We start from the raw sequence: 21990 nt of genomic DNA, 5'->3' as shown, positions 1-21990 counted from the left end.
TTTTTCCGCCGCGGGTGCCTGGATTTGCTCTTCTCATCCTCTTCATCCTCGTCGTCCTCCATCTCAGACAGAACGGCTTTGGGTTCGCATCATCTACTTAATATATATCACTTATATTTATCCTGCCGTATTTTATCGATCTTTTGGACTTAATATATTATACTTCGAAACCTACAATCCCTGGGCTATTTGATCCCTGCCTTCCACCATGGCCGGCCGCAGTCAAGATGTACTGACGAAAGTGTCTACGGAAGGTATTCTTGTGCCCATGGAAGAAGCCTCATGGTTTGCGCAATCTGATACTAACCTTTCTCATTTCCAGCGGCCACCGAGTTCGTCCACTCGTTCTACCCCGCGCTCCAAAATAATCGCGCGGCGATCGCCTCCTTCTACAGCAAGCCTACGGCAACGATCCTATTCAATGGGAACCCCGTAGCAGACGGGGCGGCTGTGCAAGAGATCTTCGTCAATCAAATGCCCCCGGCACATTATGAGTTCCAGTCGTTCGACTGCCAAATCCTCAACCCGACGTACCCGACCCCGACGCCAACTGGGGTCAAACTGCCGAACCAGCTGTCCGTCAAGGATATGTCGATTCTCGTCATCGTCAGTGGACATGTGCGATACGGCGAATCGAGAGACCTCCCGCAGCGCGGATTCAGCGAAACTTTCATCCTGGTGCCTAACCCAACCTCCGATGCTCCGAAAGGACGGCGCAAGAGGGAGTGGCTTATCCAGACGCAAAACTTTCGACTGGTTGTTTAAGTGATACCATTATGATAGGAATCGTACGCTGTTATGAATAATGGTCACGGTTTTGGATAAAATACAAGATGGACAACATCGGTGCAGGGTATTCACAAGTTCACATAACTCGCTTGGTTCATCAACGGACCGAGGAGGGAAAAGAGAAAAAAGGAGGGAGAAGTTTTGAAACAGCACGCTTCTTGGAAAGTGCATGACTTGGGAGACAGCGCCGTGAAGCGCCAGAAGGGATTGTGCCAGGATTGGCCGGAGAGACGAGCATCAGGTAGATGTGTTTCGCGGTATACGCAGGTTGGCTTTCACTCGCTCGAGCAGTTCATCGCGTGTGGCTTTCCCGTCCGGCATCAGACCTCTCTGGAATCCTATTAGGTGACTTGTTGATGGGGATGGGGAGTTGAGGTAAGACCGGGGGTGGGACATACCGCGCGCAACCAACGACGCATCTCATCGACCGTCCACTGCTCAGGGTCTTCCGCGACATTAGTTCGAAAATTTCTGGACCAGGAATTGGAAAACCTACCTCCGGTCGGATCTGCCTGTTCGGGAAACATGTCATTGCCCCAGATGGCCCATGCGGCTGCTGCTGTGACCATTCCCGCAAACCCTACATCAAGGAGTTCCGAATGAGCTGTCTGCTATTGTGATTTGTTGATACTCTGGAGCGGGAAGGTCATACCCATGAAGAGGTTCTAGGATCGTCAGCCGGGATCTACAGAAGGCATGATGATATCATGTGGATAAGGATATCGGGAAGGTACCTTGGAATGCAATGCTCGATCGAGGGGGGTAGGCATATTGGATAGTCTGGGAATCAAGATGTTGGACCCGTTTCAACCGTAAGAAAGACACGCCGATTTATAGATCTGGCCCGATGAGGTGGCAACAATGTAGAAGGACAACGTTGTAGCCTACAGTCCTTTGGTACTCCCGATATAGACTACCTGCCTCAGGCGTATTCAGCCACACTGCACCGCCACGGATCAGGGTTTGCCCGCACGCTAAACCCAATCGGGCCGTCTCCCACACAATTCATCCACTTCCCGCCCGTCCAATCCACGTCGAGCCGTCCAAGTCGAGTCTCTTCCTCAGTCCTGAATAATCCATTCCTTCTTCCCTCCTTCTCTCTCTGTAACGTCAAGTCATACACCCCCTCAACACCGCCCACCATGCCTCGTGAAGTCTCCGACATCAAGCAGTTCATTGAGATCTGCCGCCGCAAGGATGCCTCCTGTACGTCTTCTCGGTCTTTTTTCGGGTGTTGAGAGGTGGATTCGGAGTCGGAGAGTGAGGGAGCTTCGGAAGCTCTCCCCGCTGGAATTAGGAGGGATGGGAATGTTGATGTGCCATTGTTGAGGATGCTAACGGTTGTGTTATTGTAGCGGCCCGCATCAAGCGCAACCGCAACACCCAGCAGATCAAGTTCAAGGTCCGCTGCCAGCGTTTCGTCTACACCCTGGTCCTGAAGGACTCCGACAAGGCCGACAAGCTGAAGCAGAGCCTGCCTCCTGGTGCGTTACTTCCATAATTCGCCCTGTACATGTGGCGTTTGCTACTCGAGTGAGGTGGAATGGGAGGAAAGGAAATGATTGACATGGATGTGGTCTGGACTCTCACTGACGTCAATCCTTCATCAGCCCTCCAGGTCGCCGACGTCTCCAAGGGCGGCGAGAAGAAGCGCTCCCTGTAAATTGATGTCCTCCGCGACGGAAAGTAGGGCATGACGGGGGTTGCGCAGCTGGTCAGTTGGAGTGAACTTAGCATGGGATGTGAAGGTTCAGTGTGGGCCGGCACAGGGACGGTTCCCACTCCCCAGTCCTATGGGCTGCATGGGTAGGACGTTCCTGCGTCCGCTGCTGGTGCGCTGATGTTATGATCAGGACAGACGAGTGTCTGTATTTACGCGCCAGCCGGACGACCCGCATCTCTCAATTGTGTGTCTGAGGTTGCTTTGTCGGAGCTTCCTCCACTCTACCATATAATGAAGATAAAAAAAAAAACAGTTAAAAACAGCTGTCCACACGTTCGGCTTCCCGATCGCCCTGATATGTTATGATATGATTCTTCCGGGTTGCAGATCGCACGCAGGTCCTTGTTGCACTGGATGGCGCAATCTGATCTATGTGCGTGATGCTGCCTTGCATAATTCGCTGTGATAGCGTGGTCGTAATATACTGGAAGAGTCTTCCGGAGTAGTTCCGAACAACCCTAAGTTTGAGCAGGTCACGGAGGGATCGACCGTTTCAAACCCGCTCCTGGATATCCTGTCATGAAACGTCTTAAGTATGGTCCATGCGGTGAGTCTGAGACAGGAACGTCTAGGCAGAACTCCACGTGAACCAAATAGCCTATAATGAAGCTTGGCAGGCTGAGGTTGAAACGTCTCTTGCATCTTCCTCCCTCCACTTTCCCCTCCCCTGTCACCGTATTTCGACTTCTCTTGAGTGCACCCCACGATGTGTCGATGATCCCAGTCAATCACAAGGAAATCAGGAGTGTTACTTCCCCTGAGCCAATCGTGTTGAGTGACAGTCTCCATCCGACTCTCCCGTGCCTGTCATTAGGGAAGATTGGCTATATTCATGGAGAAGATCCTCCTCGAATCAGAGCGGCGGGCCCATTATCAGGCGCCAATCCTTGCCGTTCAGGACACGGCTTCTCCTAGTCATCCAGATGTCCGACAAGCTGCCAGGCCTTCGTCCCCCTGGTCTTGAAGACCCAAGACCAGCAGCGCCATGCTGTTCCAGGGCTAGATCCGGTTGGCGCCAGCCCTGGGCGCTCCAAACTACCGTCATTTCGGTACCCTCCTCTGCCATGCGCAGGCTGTCGAATATTGCCGCCGGTCCGTCATGCCGGCCACAGCTGGTGGCGTCGCCATGGCTGACCACCCCACAGCGGACCATGTTGAAACCCATCTCCATCTCCTCCCAGGGAGAAAGATCGGTCGGCCACGTCTGATGGGACCAGGCCTGCTGTACCGGCAGGGTGCCAGAGACACCGGGCTCTTGAAGGAGTCACAGAGGAACGGTATCCAGGCTGCTTCCCATCGTAGTCAACTGTCTCCCTCATGGCAACGGTTATACTCACCGTATGACAAGATGGATAGAGTACTATTGGAGATCATTAATTTCACAGGTCCCATATACTCCACTGGAAATTGATTAAACTTCGACGGCGGTTTGTCTTATTGGTGCGACGTTTCGACGTTCGATATTCTTCCGAAATAGATCAGGCGCTCCTGGCCTTGGTCCTAGGCCGGTGTCCTTGATCTCCGGATAATTTCACCCATGATCTGGCGTTACAGAAAAGAGGACGTGCCAACGCTGTGGGGGTCTTTAATCTATTCAGCAACGCCATGGCGAGACGCTTTCTTCCTTGAAGAAGTATAAAAGGGCCATGCTCATCGCCCGTCTCTCAGTTGCCCTGCAAGCCCAATTCCATCATCATTCTTTCATTCCGCCTTTGATCGAGCAGGCTCTTTACACTCATTGGCTTACCTTTGATAACTTGTTTCTATCACTTCTATCCTCACTTTTCCCTCACCATGAGCTTCTCCAAGATTGCCTCTCTCACCGGCTTGCTGGCCTCGGCCTCGCTCGTTGCCGGACACGGCTACGTCTCCGGTATCGTTGCCGACGGCAAATAGTATGTCCCTCCAGAAGATCAGACCATCCATAGCTTGAAACGTGACTAACCTCCATTCCAGCTACGACGGATACCTCGTCGACAAGTACGCCTACGGAGATGACGCCCCCGACACCATCGGCTGGTCGACCACGGCCACCGACCTAGGCTTCGTAGACGGCACCCAGTACGACAGCGACGACATCATCTGCCACGAGGAGTCGAAGCCCGGTGCCCTGACGGCGCCCGTGACCGCCGGCTCCAAGGTCGACCTTCAGTGGACGGAGTGGCCCGAGAGCCACCACGGCCCCGTGATCACGTACCTGGCGGACTGCGGCGCCGACTGCTCAGCGGTCGACAAGACGACCCTCAAGTTCTTCAAGATCGACGCCAAGGGCGTCACCGACCCGGAGGCTGCGAACCCCGGCGTCTGGGCCTCGGACGACTTGATCGCCAATAACGGCACCTGGACCGTGACGATCCCAGCCGCCATCGCGGACGGCAACTACGTGCTCCGCCACGAGATCATCGGCCTCCACTCCGCCGGCCAGGTCGACGGCGCGCAGAACTACCCCCAGTGCGTCAACATCAAGGTTACTGGCGGCGGTGACGCCAAGCCCGAGGGAACCGCGGGCCCTGCTCTGTACAAGGACACCGACCCCGGCATCCACTTCGATCTGTACCAGGGTGACCTGACCAGTTATAAGATGCCCGGGCCGGAGCTGTTCAAGGCTTAAGCAAGATTTAAGCCGGGGGGGACTCTGTCTATAGTGGTGCTGTTGTGTCATGTATATATTGATTTAGGAGTTGTTTGCAGTCATGTGGAGTGGATCTTCCATACTTACCTTCATCTTCGTATCTGTGTTTATACATGGATCGCATCTTACTTTAAGTTCGATGTTTTTAACCACTGTATATCTTGATTGTTTAGGAATGGCAATATCTCTTCATTCCAAATTAGTCCTCGCCTCTAAGCATCAGTTGTAGTTGTCATTAAGCACAGGTATAGCCGTAGATGTATTCCATATGCAAAGAAAAGAAAAGAAACATGATAAAACCAGCACAATAAACCCAACTCCAAAGCCAACGAAACACATCATGAACAACACCCACAAACACATATATGTATACCTCTATAAACATCACTCCCTCAAATACTTCAGCTCAACATACCCCAAAACCCCAGCCTGCCCCAACTCCGCCTCCACCTCCGCAACAACCACCCTCTCCCTCCTAAGCTCAAACTCCCCAAAATAACTCGGCTTCTCCGACACCTTCTGAAACAGCGCACTCTCAAACAGCGCCAAACTGCGCCTATTCTCACACCCAATCTTCACACTCAACCGCGACAGCCTCGGCCGCCCCCACGCTCCAAAAACCCCCTCACAGACGGATCCTCACTGCCGATAAACTCGTGCGCAATCTCGCTCTCGTGCGCAGCGACGTACCGCAGAAACGACAGCAGCGTGGCGCGGCCGAACCCGCGGCCCTGGTTCTTCTTCTCGGCGATCATGAGCTCGACTTCGCCGGCGATGCGCGGGCCCGGGTCCAGTCGGTCTCGGGCTTTCTCGGCTTTGAGGTCTTCTTCTTCGGCGTCGGAGTCTTCTTCGACGCGCAGGAAGAGGTTGATGTCGCCTAGCATGCGCGGGGGACTGTCGTCTTCTACGTTTAGTTGGTGATGGCAGTGGTTTTGCTCTCCTTCTGGTTGTTGATGCTGCTGCTGCTGCTGTTGTTGTTGTTGATGATGTGGTTGAGGCAGACAAACAATCAACGTAAGCTTATCAGCATCATTGCGCCAGCTGCGCTGCATAGCGTATTCGCCCTCCAAAGTGAGAGGTTCCGAAGCGGTGGCTTCTTGGATTTCCTGGAGAAAAAAACAGGTAGGAGTACTTTGCATACGATACAAGGAAAGGGGGATCAAGACCTCAAGGCCACACACACCTCGTCTTGCATCCATTCGTGGTAGCGGGGGACGTGCCAGCTGTAGTAGGGGACGAGGAGGACCGCTGACGTGGATATTGCTGTTTTTATATGATTAGTATGGAGTATTTGGTTGAATTGATGCATGTGGGATGTTTTCTTGGACATGCGGGGAAGAGAGTATTTGTGGGGCGTACCGGTTTGGGCGTTGAAGAGCATCTTGCTGGGGGTTACTCGAGATAGTTATATATTTGTATTATACAGGAAGAAGGTGGTGACGGGCGTGTCTAGATACGAAAGTGGTTGCTGGAAGTTGCGAAAGTTGAAGCATCGAGTGGGCGAAAATCCCACACGAATTGCGGTCTTGGCATTTCCATCCATGCCTTCTATGTGGGTGGATGTTGTATGTGGATATACCACCCACGGTCTAGAATCTACGACAGGCTCGATTATCAGACTCGTTCACGCATGATATACTCTCGTTCAACTTATTTTTTCTCTTCCTTGCCCGCAAATGTCCCGATTTGCACCACCTCCACCTCTAACGTCTCCGCGTCGACCAGGACCAGCTCGCCGGTCTCTCGGAACCGGGGCACCGATAAGAGACGCACGCGAGGTCCGCCGCTGGGTTCATCCGCGTCGGTCATTTCGACGTCTCCGTTGAGTTTCAGCGGGGAGTCGCCCTCGATCACTGTCGTCTTGAACCGTGGCTGGTTCCCCGCGAAGAAGAGGTGCGGACAGGACTCCATCACAAATGGGTCGTGCGATTGGAACGGATATGACCCTGTCGAAAGCTATTAGTACATGTAGAATCAGACGAACACGGTCAGGGGTTGGAAGTCTTACAGAGTGTATCTGGGGCGGTGGGAACGCCACATCGCCAGCGGAGCATGGCCTCCATGACACGCATGCGCGGCTCGGCATCGCCCTCGGGGTCGTCGCCCTCCGGATCGCCGAAATCCAAGTACCGGAGAACGTCGTCGACGTTCTGGCCGCTACTGCCCCAGAGCCGCCACCCGTCCACGTCGCCCTCCCAGGGGTTCGTCACGCTGTCAAACCAGCCCGGCTCCGGCTCTCCGTCGCCGGACGGAGGCGGGGCGCAGTACGCCCGCGCCCGAGGAAACATGGCCCGGTGAATGGGCTGCTGCGGCAGGGCAAAGTTGGCCGGGTCGCTTTCGCCGGACATGAGGGTGACAGGGATACTGGGGAGGAGTTCGGCGAGGAAAGCGTCCAGCTGCGTGATCGGAGAGGGGTTGTACGCCGAGGCGTCGTATCCATATTTCCTAGGGCCGGCCTTCTTCTTACCGGCCGCGCTGTCAATCGACGAGCCCGTCGTTACCCGTGCGCCCAATGAGTTGCCGGCGATGACCAGTCGGGTGATGCTCGAGGGGTCCGGTAGTGCGCCGTCTTGTGCGGCAGCGGTCGTAGAACCGGTGTAGCCCAGCAAGTAGTCGGAGAGGAGCTCCAACGACAGCGTATCGCTCGAGGTCCCGGTGATTCCCAGACCACTGACGAGCGCAATCTTGCCCTTCCCGGTCCTCTTCTGATCGGCGTCCCTCTCCCACCGCCGGGGCTGTGGCGCGAAGTCCGGGACCTTGATGTCGATGGCTTCAAAATCGCCGTTCCTATTTTCCGTGCCCAGCACGGCAACGATCGCGCCCGTAACCAGCGGAGTTGACCGCAGCATGTTCCCCGTCAGGCGCAGCCGGCCCGACTCGTCTTCCAACATGATCTGCGTGGACTCCGGATGTGCTAGGTCGAGGTAGGTTGGGCGTGGCGGAGGTGCCAGGGTGAAGTTCTGCCAGAATTCCGATATTAGCAACCGACCGACCACCGCAACCAGGGATAGGAAAAGCAAACGAACCTCTTTCGTAAGATCATCCAAAATATTAGGCTTAAGCGGCATATCCATAAAGATCGTCCCCGCAACCCAGCACAGCTCTCCCTGTCTAACGTCCAGGACGCGATCCACCCTCCGCGCATGTTCCCCCGCAATCTACCCATCGTCAGTCAGAACCGGATGACAATATTCAAGAGTGCAATTCCATACGCTGAACCCATCCCATGCTTCCAGGGCAATCTGCTCCGCGGCCGGTTTTAACTTGGCCAGGCGCAGGAAGTACATGTCGCCATATTGTTGCTGGTAGTGTCGGTCTTGACCGGGGGGCAATTGGAAGGTGTGGAGGGGGTTGTAGAGGGAGGTTTCGCGTTGGATTGGCGCATATTCTTCATCACTGGAGTTCGGCAGTTTAGATTTCTTTCCTTTTGTCTGGGGAAGGATGTTAGGTAGGCACACCTCGGCGGGCGCAGAAACTGCGTATCGGTCGCCATGGTGGAGAACAGGATGGATCTGAAAGGGCCAGACCAATTCCTGGCAAGTAACCAATATTTCGTTTATGATCTTAAGCTAGACGGGGTGTATGAAGGTAGAGTTGGGGGGAGGTGGAATGGTGGAAGCAATGGAGATGTTCCTGGGCGGCGGACGCGAACCCCACGCGTCTTTTGGCGTTCCTCTTTATGACTTACTACTTTACTACTCCATACTTACTACTCCATACTCTACCACTTTATTAGTTCACTACCTTACTCCCAAGTCTTACCAAATAAATGAAATATACACACTTGAAAAGAAAACAAGAATTCAATTCTATGCAAATTCCCCTCTAATCAATCTAACCAAGGACTCGACCCTTCACAGACCATAAAAACCCAAACCAACACCAACCAGGTTACCAGAAACAACAAGCGAACGAGAGACCCTCACGAACAGTAAAGCTCGATGGGCAGGCCGAGACCGCACTCGAACTTAAAGTTGGCCGCGACGCGCTTCGCAATGAGAGTAGCAGCACTGTGGATGGCGTCAGCCGTGTTCTCATCCGCCCAGACCACGAAAAAATAGCCCGGAGGCTGCCGCGCAACGGCCTCCCTGGTCGGGTAGACATGGTATTTCCGGGATTTGATCCGATCGAAGAAATATTGCAACGGGTCGGACTTTCCCAGGTCGGTTTCAGGAACATCGAGGTAGATGTACCACCGCCAGCGGTCTTCAATCCTCCCGTACTCTATAGTGGGGAGTGGCGCTTGGTTTATCTCCAACTGTTCTTCTATGGAGGGGAGTGGCTTTTGATTCATTTTCACTTGTCAATTGGGGTGAAGGTCCTGTCAAGGTATGTGTAGCTTAGTCGGGAAGGGTTGTTGGATGGGGGTGAGTATGAGTATGAGGAGCGGATGATGCAATGCTGAGGATGAGCAGGAAGGAAGGTCGTATTTATACCAAACCTAGGATGAGGCGTAAGATCAGGAGAAAGAAAGAGTCCACAGTCATGTCTGAATGAACTCCTTTGTCGATTGAACAACAAAGTCAAGACACCCAGCAAACTATATAATAAGGCGAATATTGACACCAAGGATAAAGCACAGTCCCTTAGTCAATATAAACAATGGTTTGTTCTTGCAATTCAAGGCAAACGAGTATGACCGCGAAGCACCGGGCTTTAGCAGCGGCATTGTGCGTATCCAGGGCTGTCCACTGCAGAATATCAACCAACCTTGAAAGAATCGAGCAATGGTGGTGGGGAGAATCAAAGGAGTCTCAATATCTAAAGGAGCATTGTGTCCCAAGACAATCAATGTATGGCCTCTCCAAGCGCCAGGATGCATGTCAGTATTCGTTGGTCGTCTATGGTTCCTTCAATATGATAGGGACCCGTGATTGAAGAGTTGAATCATTCTTCCCGAAGCTGGATGTTTATTGTTGATCGTCGAAACCAGGCATGTGTCTCAGGATCCATCCGTTGGCATGTTGAGTGGGACTGTTGAAGAAGGGGGAGGGGAACGACCCTATATCCCATTCCCAAAGGCTCTGCATCTGCAGACTGCATACTGTTCATCTTGGGTTACCGTCGAAGCTTCATGATTCCATTCAGCATGAGGATCATGTCCTCCACCTGTGTGGCCTTCTAGGAAAGCTGACAGTCCTTGGTCTGCTCTTCTGTGCCTTGACGACCGCCATCAACTTGGGAACCTTCTTACCTGACCTGAACCCGAGATTTCTCGTCCAAAGTCTTCCTGTATCAGCGGAGAGCACCACATACACACCTATTATCAACTACCAGGCCGCAAGCTCTGTAACCGACCCTCTTGCGCCGGGTGTAGCTCTGGAAACGAAGGAGGCTCCCATCCCAACAATCACAACCACACCTGGCTATATATCCCCCACGTCCAGACAGTCCGCACAGACAGCGAACCCAGTAGTATGGAATGAGTGAGTCAAGCAGTGGATCCAGCGTTAACAGAACAAGCTAGTGACGAGGTTACAGGCCTCCGAATAAAGTCGCAGTTGTAACAGGGACAGTGACGCAAACCGCGGGGGTCATGAAAGCGACACACTCGGCGGGCGCTCATCATCATGTCATATGGAGCTCAGCTGGCTATTGGGTTTCCTTGTGCCTGTCCATATTGCGGCTCCGAATGCACTGGCTAATAGGTGTATGAGGTTGTCACCATTGGAAACAACTAGTATAGTATAGCCAAGGTGATTGACAGCCGAGAACCGACAGTAAATATCAATCAGATTGAAAAAGGAATCCTAGACCTAACCCAGGAAGAGTAGAAGTAGAGGAAAGAAAGAACCTCGGTCCGGCCGGCGATCAACAACCAACTAAACCCTTCGTTCCTCCACTTCCCCGCATGCATTTCCCCTCTCAGCCATCTTCATATGTTTCTCCTTTCTTCTTTTTTAATTGAAGAGAAAGGAAAGAAAATAATAAAATATTATAGAAACTTCATTTTATCTCAATTGGTCGCCTTTTTCGGTCATCTTCCCCCCCTACTACTTCCCCTTCTACCACTAATTCACGTCGGCCTCTCCAACCGCGGTTATATACAAGACTGGCCCGAACACCGAGTATGACAGATTGCAATCTTTCTTTTAAACTCTCCAATTCAGATCAGGGAACTAACACGGACAGATATCACTCCATCCATCGACATCCATACCATCTAACCGCTACATACCCTGTCCTCACACCTCACCGCCAGTCCTCCCCACCAACCCATAATCATGTCTCTCACCACCCCCCTCTGCAAGCTGCTTCAAATCCAGCACCCCATCCTGCTAGCCGGCATGGCACGCGCCTCAAGCGCCCCGCTAGCAGCAGCCGTCTCCAACGCAGGCGGCCTCGGCACAATCGGCGGACTAGGCTACACGCCCGAACAGCTCTCCGAAATGCTAACGGAGCTCAAAGCCTCCCTGCGCGACCCCTCCCTCCCCTTCGGCGTGGACCTCGCCCTGCCGCAAGTCGGCGGCAGCGCGCGCGCCACAAACCACGACTACACGCACGGCCAGCTTGACGAGCTCATCGACGTGGTGATCGCGCACGGCGCACGTCTCTTCGTCTCCGCCGTGGGTGTGCCCCCCGAGCGAGTCATCAAGCGGCTGCACGACGCGAACATCCTCGTCATGAACATGGTGGGCGCCCCCAAGCACGCCGAGAAGGCCTTCAAGCTCGGCGTGGACATTGTGTGCGCGCAGGGCGGCGAGGGCGGCGGACATACAGGCGACATCCCGTTCTCGGTGCTAGTCCCCGCCATCGTTGACGTCGCGCGGAAGTACAAGAGCCCGCTGACGGGGCAGCCCGCGCTGGTAGTCGCCGCGGGGGGCGTCAACGACGGGCGCAGTCTGGCGGCGTCGTTGGTGCTGGGCGCTGCGGGTGTGTGGGTGGGGACGCGGTTCGTGGCGTCGAAGGAGAGCGGCGCGAGCCAGATGCACAAGGAGGCTGTTGTGGGGGCGCAGTTGGGGGAGACGACGCGCACGCTGGTTGTGTCCGGGCGGCCGCTGCGCATGCTGCCGAATGATTACATCAAGGAGTGGCATAAGCGGCCGCAGGAGATTGCAGAGTTGACGGCGAAGGGGATCGTGCCTATTGAGCATGACTTTAAGAATGATGTTGACATCGACATCCCGTTCTTGATGGGCGATGTGTCGGGCATTATTAAGGAGATTAAGCCTGCGGGGGATATCGTGCGCGAAATGGTTCAGGAAGCGGTTGTGTCTTTGAATAAGGGGGTTTCGTTTGTGGGGCGTCGAGCAAGCTGTGATTTCTTATTTATGCCTTCTTCTGTTGCTTTGGTTTGATCGGTCGGTCGGTCTATTTATGGTTAGATTCTTATTCCCAGTGACATAGTGGTAGTATATAAGTATACATATGAATATGGTACGGACTGCATTGAAATCATAACAGCATGAGATGTTTCAGACGAGAATAGTCTAGCATGTACAGATACATGAATGAACAACAGAATAGGCAGGATGACCCTGTGCGTCCAACTTCCCATGAACCAGCACAAGTGTCCCCAGGATGAGAAGAATATGCAAGTCGACTACAGATCACTCGAACAGAACAGACACTGGGCAGATATCCGGTCAATCCGCCAGCAAAACAGTAGAGGGCAGGACTGAACGATGATACTCCATCCAAACCAGCTTAGCCGAAGGCCCCCCCAGAAATGAAAGAAAAGAAAAGAAGTACCATTGCAAAACAAATACTAATGACATCCATTGATCATGGCCTTGTTCCCGTTGGCACGCGCTTCCAAAAGATTCGGCGGCGGCGGCGGTCCAAAGACCGGCTTTTCCGGTTGCTGTGGCGCGTGACGGTCGCCGTTCAAGCCGCGGTTCGGGCTGTCCAGCTCGTACTCCTCCTCGTCGTCTTCGTCCTCATCGTCGTCGCTGATGCCCTCCTCGTCGTCTTCCTCGTCTTCGTAGTCTTCGTCATATTCGCTCTCCGTCCCCTCGTCATCCGCGCCCAGCTCCGCGGCCAGGCCCTGTCCCCGACCCTGGGCTTGCATGCGCCGACACAGGGCCTCGAGATGGTGGCTCTTCTTGCGCCACTTTTCCAACTCTTCGTGATTCCGTGTGCGTTCCTCCGCCATCTCCAGGATATTGCGATTGGTCTGGTCGTGCTTGCGTGTCAGGGTCAGATTCTCCTTCTCCAGGCGTTTGGTCTTCTTCGACATCTCCTCCATCTCCTTGCGGAAGGTCAGAAACAGCTCGTTACTGTTGTTTAACGTATCTTCCACCTAGAATCAATATTGTTACCAACGCATCCAACACGAGGGTGGGACGTGGTCCCCGACAACCGTACCTGCTTGAACTTCTCGACGTAGATGTTGAGCTGGCTCCGCAATTCGGCTTCGGTTTGTGAAAAGGTGGACACCTGCGAGCTGAGCGCACGGCATCGGGCGGCTTCGTTCTCTGCGGCTCGGCGTTGTTCTTCGTACTTGGCGGTCAGGCATTGTATCTCCGCATCCTTGCTCCGAAGGAGGGACTTGTAGTGTAATTCGCGCATTTCGAACTTTTCGCCGATGGTCTTGATCTTGGCGCGCAAACTAGAGGATACTCGTTCAGTAACGGAAGCCCGTGTGGAGGTGTGGGATCAATCGTACGCTTCGTCCAAGTCAATATCCAACTTCTCGTTGCGGGGGTTCCCCTTGGCGGCCATGACATCTTGAATATCGTACAACAGCGAGTCGAGGCGTTCGTTGACAATGAGCCGTGCCTTCTTCTCCGTCTCCTCCAGTTTCTTGTTCTCGTCCTATGCAAGCGGTCCGTCAGCCTTCTCCCATCCTACCTCGCCGGACGGGCGCGGAATCCGCAGGGAAGACGCACCTTGACCTTCTTGTTCTCCTTGGTGAGTTCGCGGCATAGTTTCTCCAGTTTGTCCTTCATGGTGACCGTTTTATTCAACTCCGATTTACCCTTGTCCTGATCCTTCTGCAACTGGTCGGCTCGCTTCTTGCTCTTGGAATAATCGCGATCCAACTTTTTCATATCGGCGAGCAACTCGGTGTATTTCTTATGGACGGTCTCCAGTCGGGTCATGGGGGATTCGATGTTACTCAACAGTTGATTGAGGTCTCGAGTGGCTTTCTTGACCTCTCGCTCTGTAGACACGCAGGTACTGGTTAGCTTGTCCTGAAGATCGCCAGGAAAGTCCTGAAGAAGTAACAAGAGCAGAATGAAACGTGAAGAACAAGAAGTTGAAAAAGTCACTCTCCGGCGATTTCACGGTTGAAAGGGAAACCACCCACCAATTTCCTGCTCCTGGTCCTTTTCCCCCGCAGCATCTTGTTCCAACTGGGAGATTTTGGCCGCCAACAATTTCGAGGTCTCGTTCGGGTCGGCGACCTTTTTACCCTTGTTCTTCTTGGACATGGCAGCGGACGACATGGCGATTCGGGTTCGATCTCGGATATTCTCGTCAACCAAGGGAGGTGATATATGACGGTGGTCGCGTGGACTTGTTGAACGGAAGCTTGGGAAAGATGCGAAGACGCTCGGAACGGTGGGCTCGACAGTCGGAATGGAACCCGTCGGGGAGAGAGGGCCTTGTCACGCAGGCCGCCACAACGGTCACCCAACAGCACACAAGATACCCCCCGAAGGACCACGGGAAGGGTTACAGGGTCGAACGGCGCAGCACGATCGACCAGGAACGGCGGGGCAAATCCCTTCCAATGATCGGAATCCCGGACGGGGGTGTCGTCCTATTCCTCCAATGCAGGCCGGTAGGGAACTTCGGACGGGGGATTGATGGGCGGATCGGGGAACGGTCTTAGATCCCACGCAACCCAGTTCAGCACCGTCGAGAAACCCTAAATAGACAGACAATCCTGAAGAGGATCGGTTGGTTGATTGAAGCGGGTGGAATAGAAGGGGAGATCTGTTTGGTTGGTGGAGGAGCAGAGGCAGTTGGTCAAGTGTGGCTGATGACTTTCTGCGTGTGGAATTCGAGGATCTTTTTGCCGGGGAAAGAAGAGGATCACATCGAGTAAGTTCAGTAGTCATCAGTGTCTGGTTGGAGTGCACTCGGGACACTAGTCCTAGAAGGGCAGTTGATAACAGACGCTAAACTGGTTTGGGCTGTGGTCACGGGATCGTTCTGATATGGCTTCATTTCTTCTCCCTCACAACTGCATCCACCAACGTTCAGGACACAATCTTCACTCTTGATTGGGACAATCCCTCTGGTATGGGTATTTCTATGCTACCTATTATGTTAGGGTCAGCCATATCACCCTCTTGAGGATTTTAAAAATGGTGACAGTGTCAAGACTCATATCGTGCCAGGAGAACCCAGACCTGTGGACTGGACACGCACGTTTCATGAAGATCTATATGCGGTCTCTTTGAATCAAACAGTGGCACTGCTACTATGGTAATGTTATAAAGCCTGAGATTACTCTACATCGTATTCGGGGCGACCTCACCCCCCCCCCCCCCCCCATCCAACCCCCTATCCAATCCCCATCCACGCGCGTTCAGAGCAGATCCTACCGATCTTCCCGACCTTATACCATGGTCGTCTGGAAATCGGATCACCTCCTGTCCTAGGACGGAGGCAAGCGCAAGAACAACAAAGACCGTGAACCCCAGAGGTACACGTCCCTTTCCGCTTTTCAGACCCTCCCTGATCACCTATCAGCCTACGCAGGGCGGACTAAAAGTGCGAGAACACGCGGGTTTCGTAGTTATTGGGGAAGAATAAAGAAGACTGAATCTCTGCAAAGGAATCGAATTCCGTCCAGACCACGTGGCTGTAGTATCTATCGCACTAGTCCGCAGTGAGCTTTAGATACGCCGAGGTCATCCTAGCATTTGCAATTCATCTCAGCCTCATGGATGACGTAGAAGTGAGGGGGTTAGACAGGACCGTGACGATTCTGACAGTGATCAGATGGAATGCGAGGTCGACAGCCCTCCTAAATGGCGTCGATGCTGCTGCCAGAATAACTCTTCCTCGGTCCAAAATGGAAAGCACGCACAGGCCTCCTAGTATAGGACCGGCGCTGTCCTTCCCCGCACGTAAATTGGACTACTCCTGGACTATCTTCGATCAGGGAATCATATCCCTCGTCATTCGGCCATTGCTGTTTGAGGATATCCCAGTTGGTGCCGCAGATACTGGCGGGAGGCTGCCCGTTGACAACACCAGCTTGGTCCAAACCTGACAGATAATACCGCGGGAGATATGTTGTGATTACGCACGTACCTCCGGGAAACTCGACTACAGTCTACACAGTGAGCAGAAGGTAGCCAAGGAGTAAACTTCCATTTGCATTTCAAAACATCAGGCATAGTGGGTCACATCATGATTCGTCATATTGTACAGGGGTTGTTGTCTGTCCAGAGCACAAGGGGGTTTGGCCAGCAAACCAGGATTACGGAGCGTTCGCTCGCTCATTCGGGTATCACTCATCGCCGGGTTCAGTAGGTGGCCCACGGGAATCGTCAGAAGGGCCTGCACGATCGACCGATGTCATAGCATGACCGGAGGTGGTCTCACTCGGTTCAGGAGACGGACTGAATGGCATCGGCGGGAATGGTTCTGTCTGTGACTGGTCTGTGGATAATCGACGGTCAGACGAGAAATCGCTCGTACCGGCAGATTCCATCGGAGTGCTGAAGGGGGATCCACGAGGGGCATCGGAGTGAATCGTGAGAGGTTGCGGCGGGTGCGATGACGAAGTAGACTAGAGCAAGTTAGCACGACAATGACATCCATAACACATCAACTATGAAACTCACCTGGTGTTTCCCCGAGTTGAGGCCACGCTGTGCGGCGAGCTGTCGGGCCGCTAGTCGTCTCTGGATGATCCGAGCTTCCTCCTCTATCGCAGCCTGCTGCTCTTCTTTCTGTAGATCTTCCATAGCCGAGCCCGTATTATCCTGGATGACCTCCACGGTGGAGCTCGGCGTCGAATGCAGTCGGCTGCTCTTCTTCTTCTTCGATTTCTTCGCTTTTCTCGGTTTCGAGTCCTTAGATTCCACGCTAAACGTTCCAGACATGGACCGCATGCTCTCGGGCTTGTCCCCCAGATAGTCATCGGACTCCAGTCCGGTACTGCGACGACTTGCCAGAGTCAGAGCAAACTCATCGTCCAGCGGCACCGCATCCTCTTCCTCATCACTTGGAAATAAGTCACCCCGAGAGCTCAAGGAATTGGCCGTCTCTCGCGATGACTGCGTCGAACTGCGATACCGCCCGTTGCCCCCGGCAGCAGCCTGCCCCTCATCTTCCTCACCCGCCGCCTCCTCCAGTAGAGGCTCATCTTCCTGCACATTCCGCCGCAAACCCGTCGGATGTTCCTGGAGATCCGCCGCCGACGGACGATACTTCACGCCCCGCGCGCCCATCCTCCAGGGAAACCGCTCCAAGAAACCAAGAAACGAGGAGCTAGGGATGACCGTAGGATCCGACCGGCTATCAGGCGCAAGCGCGGTACTCTTTCTGCGCACGCGCCGCGCACCGTAGCTCATCCTCCGCTGTCGACGGGGCTGTTCGGCGCCCCCGCGCGTTAACCCGCTGCCAGCCAGCAGACGGTCAAGCTCTTCCGTCCCAAACCCCAGCAGTCCACTCTCGACGCCCTCCTCATTATCCCAGTCATCGTAGAAGTCGAAACTCGCCTCTGCGCGATCGCGCCGACGACGCCGAATGTGGTCTTGGCGGGTTGGAAGGCATGGCGCAGCACAGGCGTAGACGCAATTCCCGATCGAAGATAAGCACGGAACAATATAGTCATGCGAAAAAGTGTAGAGACCCTCCTGGGCTGTTTCATTCGCCGTCTCGAGGTTGTGTGATATCTGGTTGATCCGCTGGCGGACGCGGGGGTCTCTGGGTCGTATCATTCTCGAGACGTTTGGTGGAGATGGCGGTATGTATTGGGCGGACGGGCAGGAAGTAACCGAGGGGTGGGGAGAACCCAAGGACAAGTCAAGGAACGTTGGGAATTACGTGGGGTACCGTCTGCAATAGCCAGACACTCCCATTGGAATGTTGGTGAGATAGTTATATCGAGACGATGACATGCGCAGGGAGATCCGGACGGTCGAAGGTCGATCGATGCAAAAGACCCACGGGTGGTTGACGGATGCAGGCCTGAGGAAGCCATTCCCGCCTTTTTCTCCACGTCGATGTCATCGCCTTAGTCATCGGCACGTGCCGCTCTTTTTGATATTCCATCAATGGCCTCACTTTTCTTACTTTGTTTATCCCGACCCAGTACGAGCGGAAGCTTTTAAGTCATACACCCATGGTCTACTACATTCGGTTTCTAAAGACCCCCCGGGTCCAGAAGCAGAAAACAGGCGCCCTCAGCGTATCGGCCCTCATCTGCATCACCACGGACTTAGGCGACGCTTTCCTAGCCGAGGATGTGGATCTCCTGATATCATTGAACGCCTCCAATGCCGATCAAGTGCTGTACCAAGAGCGCGTGAAATGGACAGCCAGCAAGCGGGAAGTCCCCATCGCACTGGGCCCATTCCCACCGCATCTATCCAAACACACCCTGGTCCTCAGTGTCACCGCGCCAACAGACCCGCGCAAGCCTCGCGCCCCCTCCGCAGACACCCTGCCCCCTAGTCAGCAGCATGCTGCTCCGCTAGTGATCCCAGGCTGGAGCGCACCATTCGGCGGGTCCGAGTCACCCGTAGCCGAAAAGCTCGTAGAGCGACGATTCGGCCCGCAGGGTCTCCGAATCTGGGAGGAAACGGGCAACAGCATAGCGCGACACATCTGGTGAGATAAAACAACCTGCAAAACCCAACCAGCCTTTTTTCCATCTCTAAAACAAGCGCTTCCCCGTTTCTCCAATTTCAGGGACGCAGCTCTGGCATCCGTGACCTACCTCCAGCAGCTTGCAACCGCGGTGCCAACAACAAAAACCGACGCCGCACCACAACCACCCGTGTTGCACGATCTCCTGACGAACTGCCAAAACCGCAGCGTCACCAACCCGCTGCACGCCGTGGAACTCGGCTCCGGCTGCGGCATCGTAGGCATCTCGCTCGCACAAACACTCCCCAACTGCAACGTGGTGCTCACCGACCTCCCGGAGGTAGAAGACATCGTAACGCAGAACATCTCCGTGGCGCAGCCAGCGCCCTCCTCAAGGATCACTTTTCACACCCTAGACTGGGACGATGAGAACCTCCCAGAGGAAGTGACGAACGGGGGCGCAATCGACCTGGTCCTTGTCTCGGACTGCACGTACAACGCAGACAGCCTGCCGGCGCTGGTCTCCGTGCTGGACCGCCTCGTGCGGGCGTCGCCGGATGTGCTTGTTATTGTGGCGCTCAAGCGTCGACATGAGAGTGAGGAGGCGTTTTTTGACCTAATGCGCGGTGCAGGGCTCTCCAGTTTGCATCGGCATTGTATGCAGCTTCCGGCGCAGCATGGTCTGTCGGATCAGATTGAGATTTATTGCTATGCGCGGGCGGATGGGCATTAGGAGATGTGTGTCTGCAGTGTACTGATTATATGACACTCTTGGGTCTGTTTGTTTCTTTGTACTATACCCCTATGAAAATCATGATGGTCGTCTACGATACTATATTTCTCATCGAGGAATGCTGTCCTGGACTCGGAGCAAAGTGTCCATGAAGACCCTTTGCATTTTCCGTTTCTTGCCCCTGTTTTTGGGACATCCTCAAGAATTGCATTCTAATAGTACACCTAACCTACTCCGCTACAACATATTATGCATGCTCATATCTGTATTCTACCGCCACTGGTTAACCCCATCCGCCAGGGAATATCCCACAAGGACCATTCAGTCAGAAAAGACCAGCCATCGCATGCTGGAGGCAACAAACCCGTCCAACAAAGCTGGCCACCACATACACTATGAGAACGCTTAAGCAATCCTAATCAAATTCTTCAGCCGCTCGCTAGTCGAGGAAGAGCTCCTCCGGTGCTTGCCTAGGTAAAGTCGGCGTCCATGGTCAGAGGTCTGGGAGTTGGAGCTTCGATGGCGAAGACGGGAGAAATAGCCATTCTTATCTAGGTCGACGCGCCATGCATCTGGCAGTTTAGGAACATTCCACGATTTGTGCCCTGACACCCGACTTTTCAATCGACGTAAACGCTCTCCTTTCTCTGTCAATCGCGCCATCACATGTTCCAAAGTGGAGTCTAGGGGGACAAACTCCGTATCCGCCTCGAGAAATGTGTTGCTCAGACTGCCAAGCGACATGTTGGGAAGAGAAACACCGGGCTTCGTGCTCTGGAAGATCTGTTTACTCGCGTTGATGCTATGGGAACGGGGTGGGGGCATGACTGGAAGTCCGTTGCCAGGGTGTACTGGCTGGCTCGGATCATCTGAGTAGGACCTATAGCACCTTCGGGCAAAGCCACTGAAGTTTGCCGCCAGGGTAACGGCGCAAAGAGGAAGGAAGCCTAGACTCGTCGTGTTCCGGCCCGTCTCATCAGTCGCACATTTCTCGGGGAGGGTAAGAGAGACTTTGGCACACAGGGCCCACAAGTCGGCATACAGGCGGCAAACGACATAGATTTCGCCAGCAATCGGGTGAAATTCGTCGGCTAGAGTCTCGCGACGGTCGAGGAGGGTATATGACGGATCTAGACATATCACCAGCGACCCTTCCTGGATGGCCCATCTCTCCCCCAGTTCCAACCGAACATCCTTGTATGACCGCAAGCGCGTACAAAGCTTCAAGGCAGTCTGGCGCAAGACGCTCCGGGGTGGACATCGGCTTGACCACGTTCTATCTGATGCACGATCGCTGGTCCCGTGGAGATGCTCTGGAGGTGGAAGGCGACCTCTGGTCCCGTAAGGTCGCCATCCTCTCTGACATCGAATCAGCTCGAGTGTCTTGTCCCCGAGACCACGCCACTTACCAGCAATGGTATGTCTTGGTCCGACTCCCACGAAAGAGACCTCAAGCCGGCTAGGGCATTGGCAGAAGGAGCAGCCAACTTCCAGGAGAGGTGTTGTTCCCAGCTTTGAGGGGAGAAACTCCTCGGCTCTTCAAATATGTCGAAAGCGCCATCACGATTTAAACTCGTCGACGTGTACCTCCCATGCAATCGAGGGTCTTCAACGTCGTCGTCAAACGCAGAGGAGACGGTTTCGGAAGGAGACGCCGTCCACCAAACGGGAGGGCGGTGGAAATACACACCATGCCGACGTCTCTTGCTGAGCGAATCTTGGATGGACTCAGACTCTGTATCGTCACTGAAGTCATCTGTGAACACTGTAGGTCCACTGGTCTTCAAGGAAGGAATTGGGATGGGTGTCTGTGAACCGGCGTTAACCGAGTCTAGACGGTCAAGCATGCTCATTGGTAAATCTGTATTGTATACTAAACTCGCAGTAAAGTCACCCCGCAGAAAGAAACGATGCAATCACGGTAATATCTGCAGTGTAGATCCTGTAGCAGAGCATGCTGTACGGAAGAAACCCGAGGATCCATAATGCTGGACCATTGTTTCTGCACTGACGTCCATCGCAGCTTCCTTTCTCGTCCAAATGAAGAGGAAGGAACGTAAAGAGGAAGGAACGATCGAAGGTTCCTCAAGACACCCATGAGGGATGAATTGACTCCAGTCCTTGTAAGCGCGGGCTCGAATCAAGGCACGTATGGGCGTATCCTGGCACCGTTGCGATTCCCCAATTGGATCGAGTGGAGCGACGCCGTGTGACTGATTGGTCACAAAGTTCAAGAATCAAGTAGGAGGTCCAATCTGGACGCCAAGTCAGCGTTGACTGGGGTTGAGACATGCGTTTCTGATATGTAGCGGTGTGAAAGGGAGGAGGAGGAGGAGGAGGAGAGGAAAGAATTGACTCGCGTTTCTTTGTTTGGTGGACGCCTGATCGCTC

At 54.0% G+C, this 21990-nt stretch overlaps 11 protein-coding genes across 11 annotated transcripts; 5 read left to right on the top strand and 6 right to left on the bottom strand.

Annotated features, from left to right (window-relative positions):
• Positions 1-138: 138 nt before the first annotated feature.
• P168DRAFT_257207 (putative nuclear transport factor 2 domain protein) lies at positions 139-1236 on the top strand. The gene is made up of 2 exons (XM_024834542.1): positions 139-254; positions 323-1236. The coding sequence occupies exons 1-2, from the start codon at positions 209-211 to the stop codon at positions 763-765; spliced, it is 489 nt and encodes a 162-aa protein (XP_024690706.1). The 5' UTR covers positions 139-208; the 3' UTR covers positions 766-1236.
• On the bottom strand, positions 777-1659 carry P168DRAFT_292217 (Ish1 domain-containing protein). Its single transcript, XM_024837548.1, has 5 exons — positions 1524-1659; positions 1442-1454; positions 1286-1369; positions 1188-1234; positions 777-1119 (listed from the first exon to the last, which is right to left on the bottom strand). The coding sequence occupies exons 1-5, from the start codon at positions 1557-1559 to the stop codon at positions 1027-1029; spliced, it is 273 nt and encodes a 90-aa protein (XP_024690705.1). The 5' UTR covers positions 1560-1659; the 3' UTR covers positions 777-1026.
• A 260-nt stretch (positions 1660-1919) lies between these two features.
• Positions 1920-2859, top strand: P168DRAFT_292216 (60S ribosomal protein eL38). The gene is made up of 3 exons (XM_024837547.1): positions 1920-1995; positions 2145-2273; positions 2400-2859. Exons 1-3 carry the CDS (start codon positions 1932-1934, stop codon positions 2450-2452), a joined length of 246 nt encoding a protein of 81 aa, XP_024690704.1. The 5' UTR covers positions 1920-1931; the 3' UTR covers positions 2453-2859.
• A 1401-nt stretch (positions 2860-4260) lies between these two features.
• Positions 4261-5123, top strand: P168DRAFT_329082 (lytic polysaccharide monooxygenase auxiliary activity family 9 protein; the record flags this gene model as incomplete). The annotated part of the gene is made up of 2 exons (XM_024841425.1): positions 4261-4407; positions 4469-5123. Exons 1-2 carry the CDS (start codon positions 4307-4309, stop codon positions 5121-5123), a joined length of 756 nt encoding a protein of 251 aa, XP_024690703.1. The 5' UTR covers positions 4261-4306.
• A 602-nt stretch (positions 5124-5725) lies between these two features.
• P168DRAFT_283861 (uncharacterized protein) lies at positions 5726-6525 on the bottom strand (the record flags this gene model as incomplete). Its single annotated transcript, XM_024836089.1, has 3 exons — positions 5726-6250; positions 6328-6407; positions 6504-6525. 3 exons carry the CDS (start codon positions 6523-6525, stop codon positions 5726-5728), a joined length of 627 nt encoding a protein of 208 aa, XP_024690702.1.
• A 269-nt stretch (positions 6526-6794) lies between these two features.
• P168DRAFT_283860 (DNA-directed DNA polymerase delta subunit POL31) lies at positions 6795-8637 on the bottom strand (the record flags this gene model as incomplete). The annotated part of the gene is made up of 5 exons (XM_024836088.1): positions 6795-7090; positions 7153-8104; positions 8171-8302; positions 8357-8540; positions 8603-8637. 5 exons carry the CDS (start codon positions 8635-8637, stop codon positions 6795-6797), a joined length of 1599 nt encoding a protein of 532 aa, XP_024690701.1.
• Positions 8638-11368: 2731 nt separating this feature from the next.
• P168DRAFT_329078 (NAD(P)H-dependent flavin oxidoreductase) lies at positions 11369-12488 on the top strand (the record flags this gene model as incomplete). Its single annotated transcript, XM_024841424.1, has 1 exon — positions 11369-12488. The coding sequence occupies one exon, from the start codon at positions 11369-11371 to the stop codon at positions 12440-12442; it is 1074 nt and encodes a 357-aa protein (XP_024690700.1). The 3' UTR covers positions 12443-12488.
• A 364-nt stretch (positions 12489-12852) lies between these two features.
• Positions 12853-14536, bottom strand: P168DRAFT_298754 (taxilin; the record flags this gene model as incomplete). The annotated part of the gene is made up of 5 exons (XM_024838295.1): positions 12853-13386; positions 13452-13695; positions 13753-13901; positions 13976-14250; positions 14398-14536. The coding sequence occupies 5 exons, from the start codon at positions 14534-14536 to the stop codon at positions 12853-12855; spliced, it is 1341 nt and encodes a 446-aa protein (XP_024690699.1).
• A 2021-nt stretch (positions 14537-16557) lies between these two features.
• P168DRAFT_320663 (uncharacterized protein) lies at positions 16558-17995 on the bottom strand (the record flags this gene model as incomplete). The annotated part of the gene is made up of 2 exons (XM_024840382.1): positions 16558-16839; positions 16895-17995. The coding sequence occupies 2 exons, from the start codon at positions 17993-17995 to the stop codon at positions 16558-16560; spliced, it is 1383 nt and encodes a 460-aa protein (XP_024690698.1).
• A 404-nt stretch (positions 17996-18399) lies between these two features.
• On the top strand, positions 18400-19860 carry P168DRAFT_273013 (protein N-lysine methyltransferase family protein; the record flags this gene model as incomplete). The annotated part of the gene is made up of 2 exons (XM_024835351.1): positions 18400-18887; positions 18969-19860. The coding sequence occupies 2 exons, from the start codon at positions 18400-18402 to the stop codon at positions 19597-19599; spliced, it is 1119 nt and encodes a 372-aa protein (XP_024690697.1). The 3' UTR covers positions 19600-19860.
• P168DRAFT_292207 (uncharacterized protein) lies at positions 19742-21902 on the bottom strand. Its single transcript, XM_024837546.1, has 2 exons — positions 21009-21902; positions 19742-20958 (listed from the first exon to the last, which is right to left on the bottom strand). The coding sequence occupies exons 1-2, from the start codon at positions 21450-21452 to the stop codon at positions 20005-20007; spliced, it is 1398 nt and encodes a 465-aa protein (XP_024690696.1). The 5' UTR covers positions 21453-21902; the 3' UTR covers positions 19742-20004.
• Between the last annotated feature and the right edge of the window lie 88 nt (positions 21903-21990).

This window comes from Aspergillus campestris (assembly GCF_002847485.1).
Source record: "Aspergillus campestris IBT 28561 chromosome Unknown P168scaffold_10, whole genome shotgun sequence".
Lineage (NCBI taxonomy): Eukaryota > Fungi > Ascomycota > Eurotiomycetes > Eurotiales > Aspergillaceae > Aspergillus > Aspergillus campestris.
This window is presented reverse-complemented; position numbering and strand designations above follow the sequence as displayed.

Bases quoted from the DNA above. Each gene is read 5' to 3' on its own strand.
- P168DRAFT_292217 (XM_024837548.1), bottom strand. From the start codon at position 1,559: ATGCCTACCCCCCTCGATCGAGCATTGCATTCCAAG. The intron at 1,235-1,285 runs GTAGGTTTTCCA...ATGTCGCGGAAG, and splicing joins ACAGGCAGATCCGACCGGAG to ACCCTGAGCAGTGGACGGTC. The intron at 1,120-1,187 runs GTATGTCCCACC...ATAGGATTCCAG, and splicing joins TGCGTCGTTGGTTGCGCGCG to AGAGGTCTGATGCCGGACGG.
- P168DRAFT_257207 (XM_024834542.1), top strand. From the start codon at position 209: ATGGCCGGCCGCAGTCAAGATGTACTGACGAAAGTGTCTACGGAAG. The intron at 255-322 runs GTATTCTTGTGC...TCTCATTTCCAG, and splicing joins GACGAAAGTGTCTACGGAAG to CGGCCACCGAGTTCGTCCAC.
- P168DRAFT_292207 (XM_024837546.1), bottom strand. From the start codon at position 21,452: ATGAGCATGCTTGACCGTCTAGACTCGGTTAACGCCGGTTCACAGACA. The intron at 20,959-21,008 runs GTAAGTGGCGTG...ATTCGATGTCAG, and splicing joins ACCAAGACATACCATTGCTG to AGAGGATGGCGACCTTACGG.
- P168DRAFT_292216 (XM_024837547.1), top strand. From the start codon at position 1,932: ATGCCTCGTGAAGTCTCCGACATCAAGCAGTTCATTGAGATCTGCCGC. The intron at 1,996-2,144 runs GTACGTCTTCTC...GTGTTATTGTAG, and splicing joins CCGCCGCAAGGATGCCTCCT to CGGCCCGCATCAAGCGCAAC. The intron at 2,274-2,399 runs GTGCGTTACTTC...ATCCTTCATCAG, and splicing joins GAAGCAGAGCCTGCCTCCTG to CCCTCCAGGTCGCCGACGTC.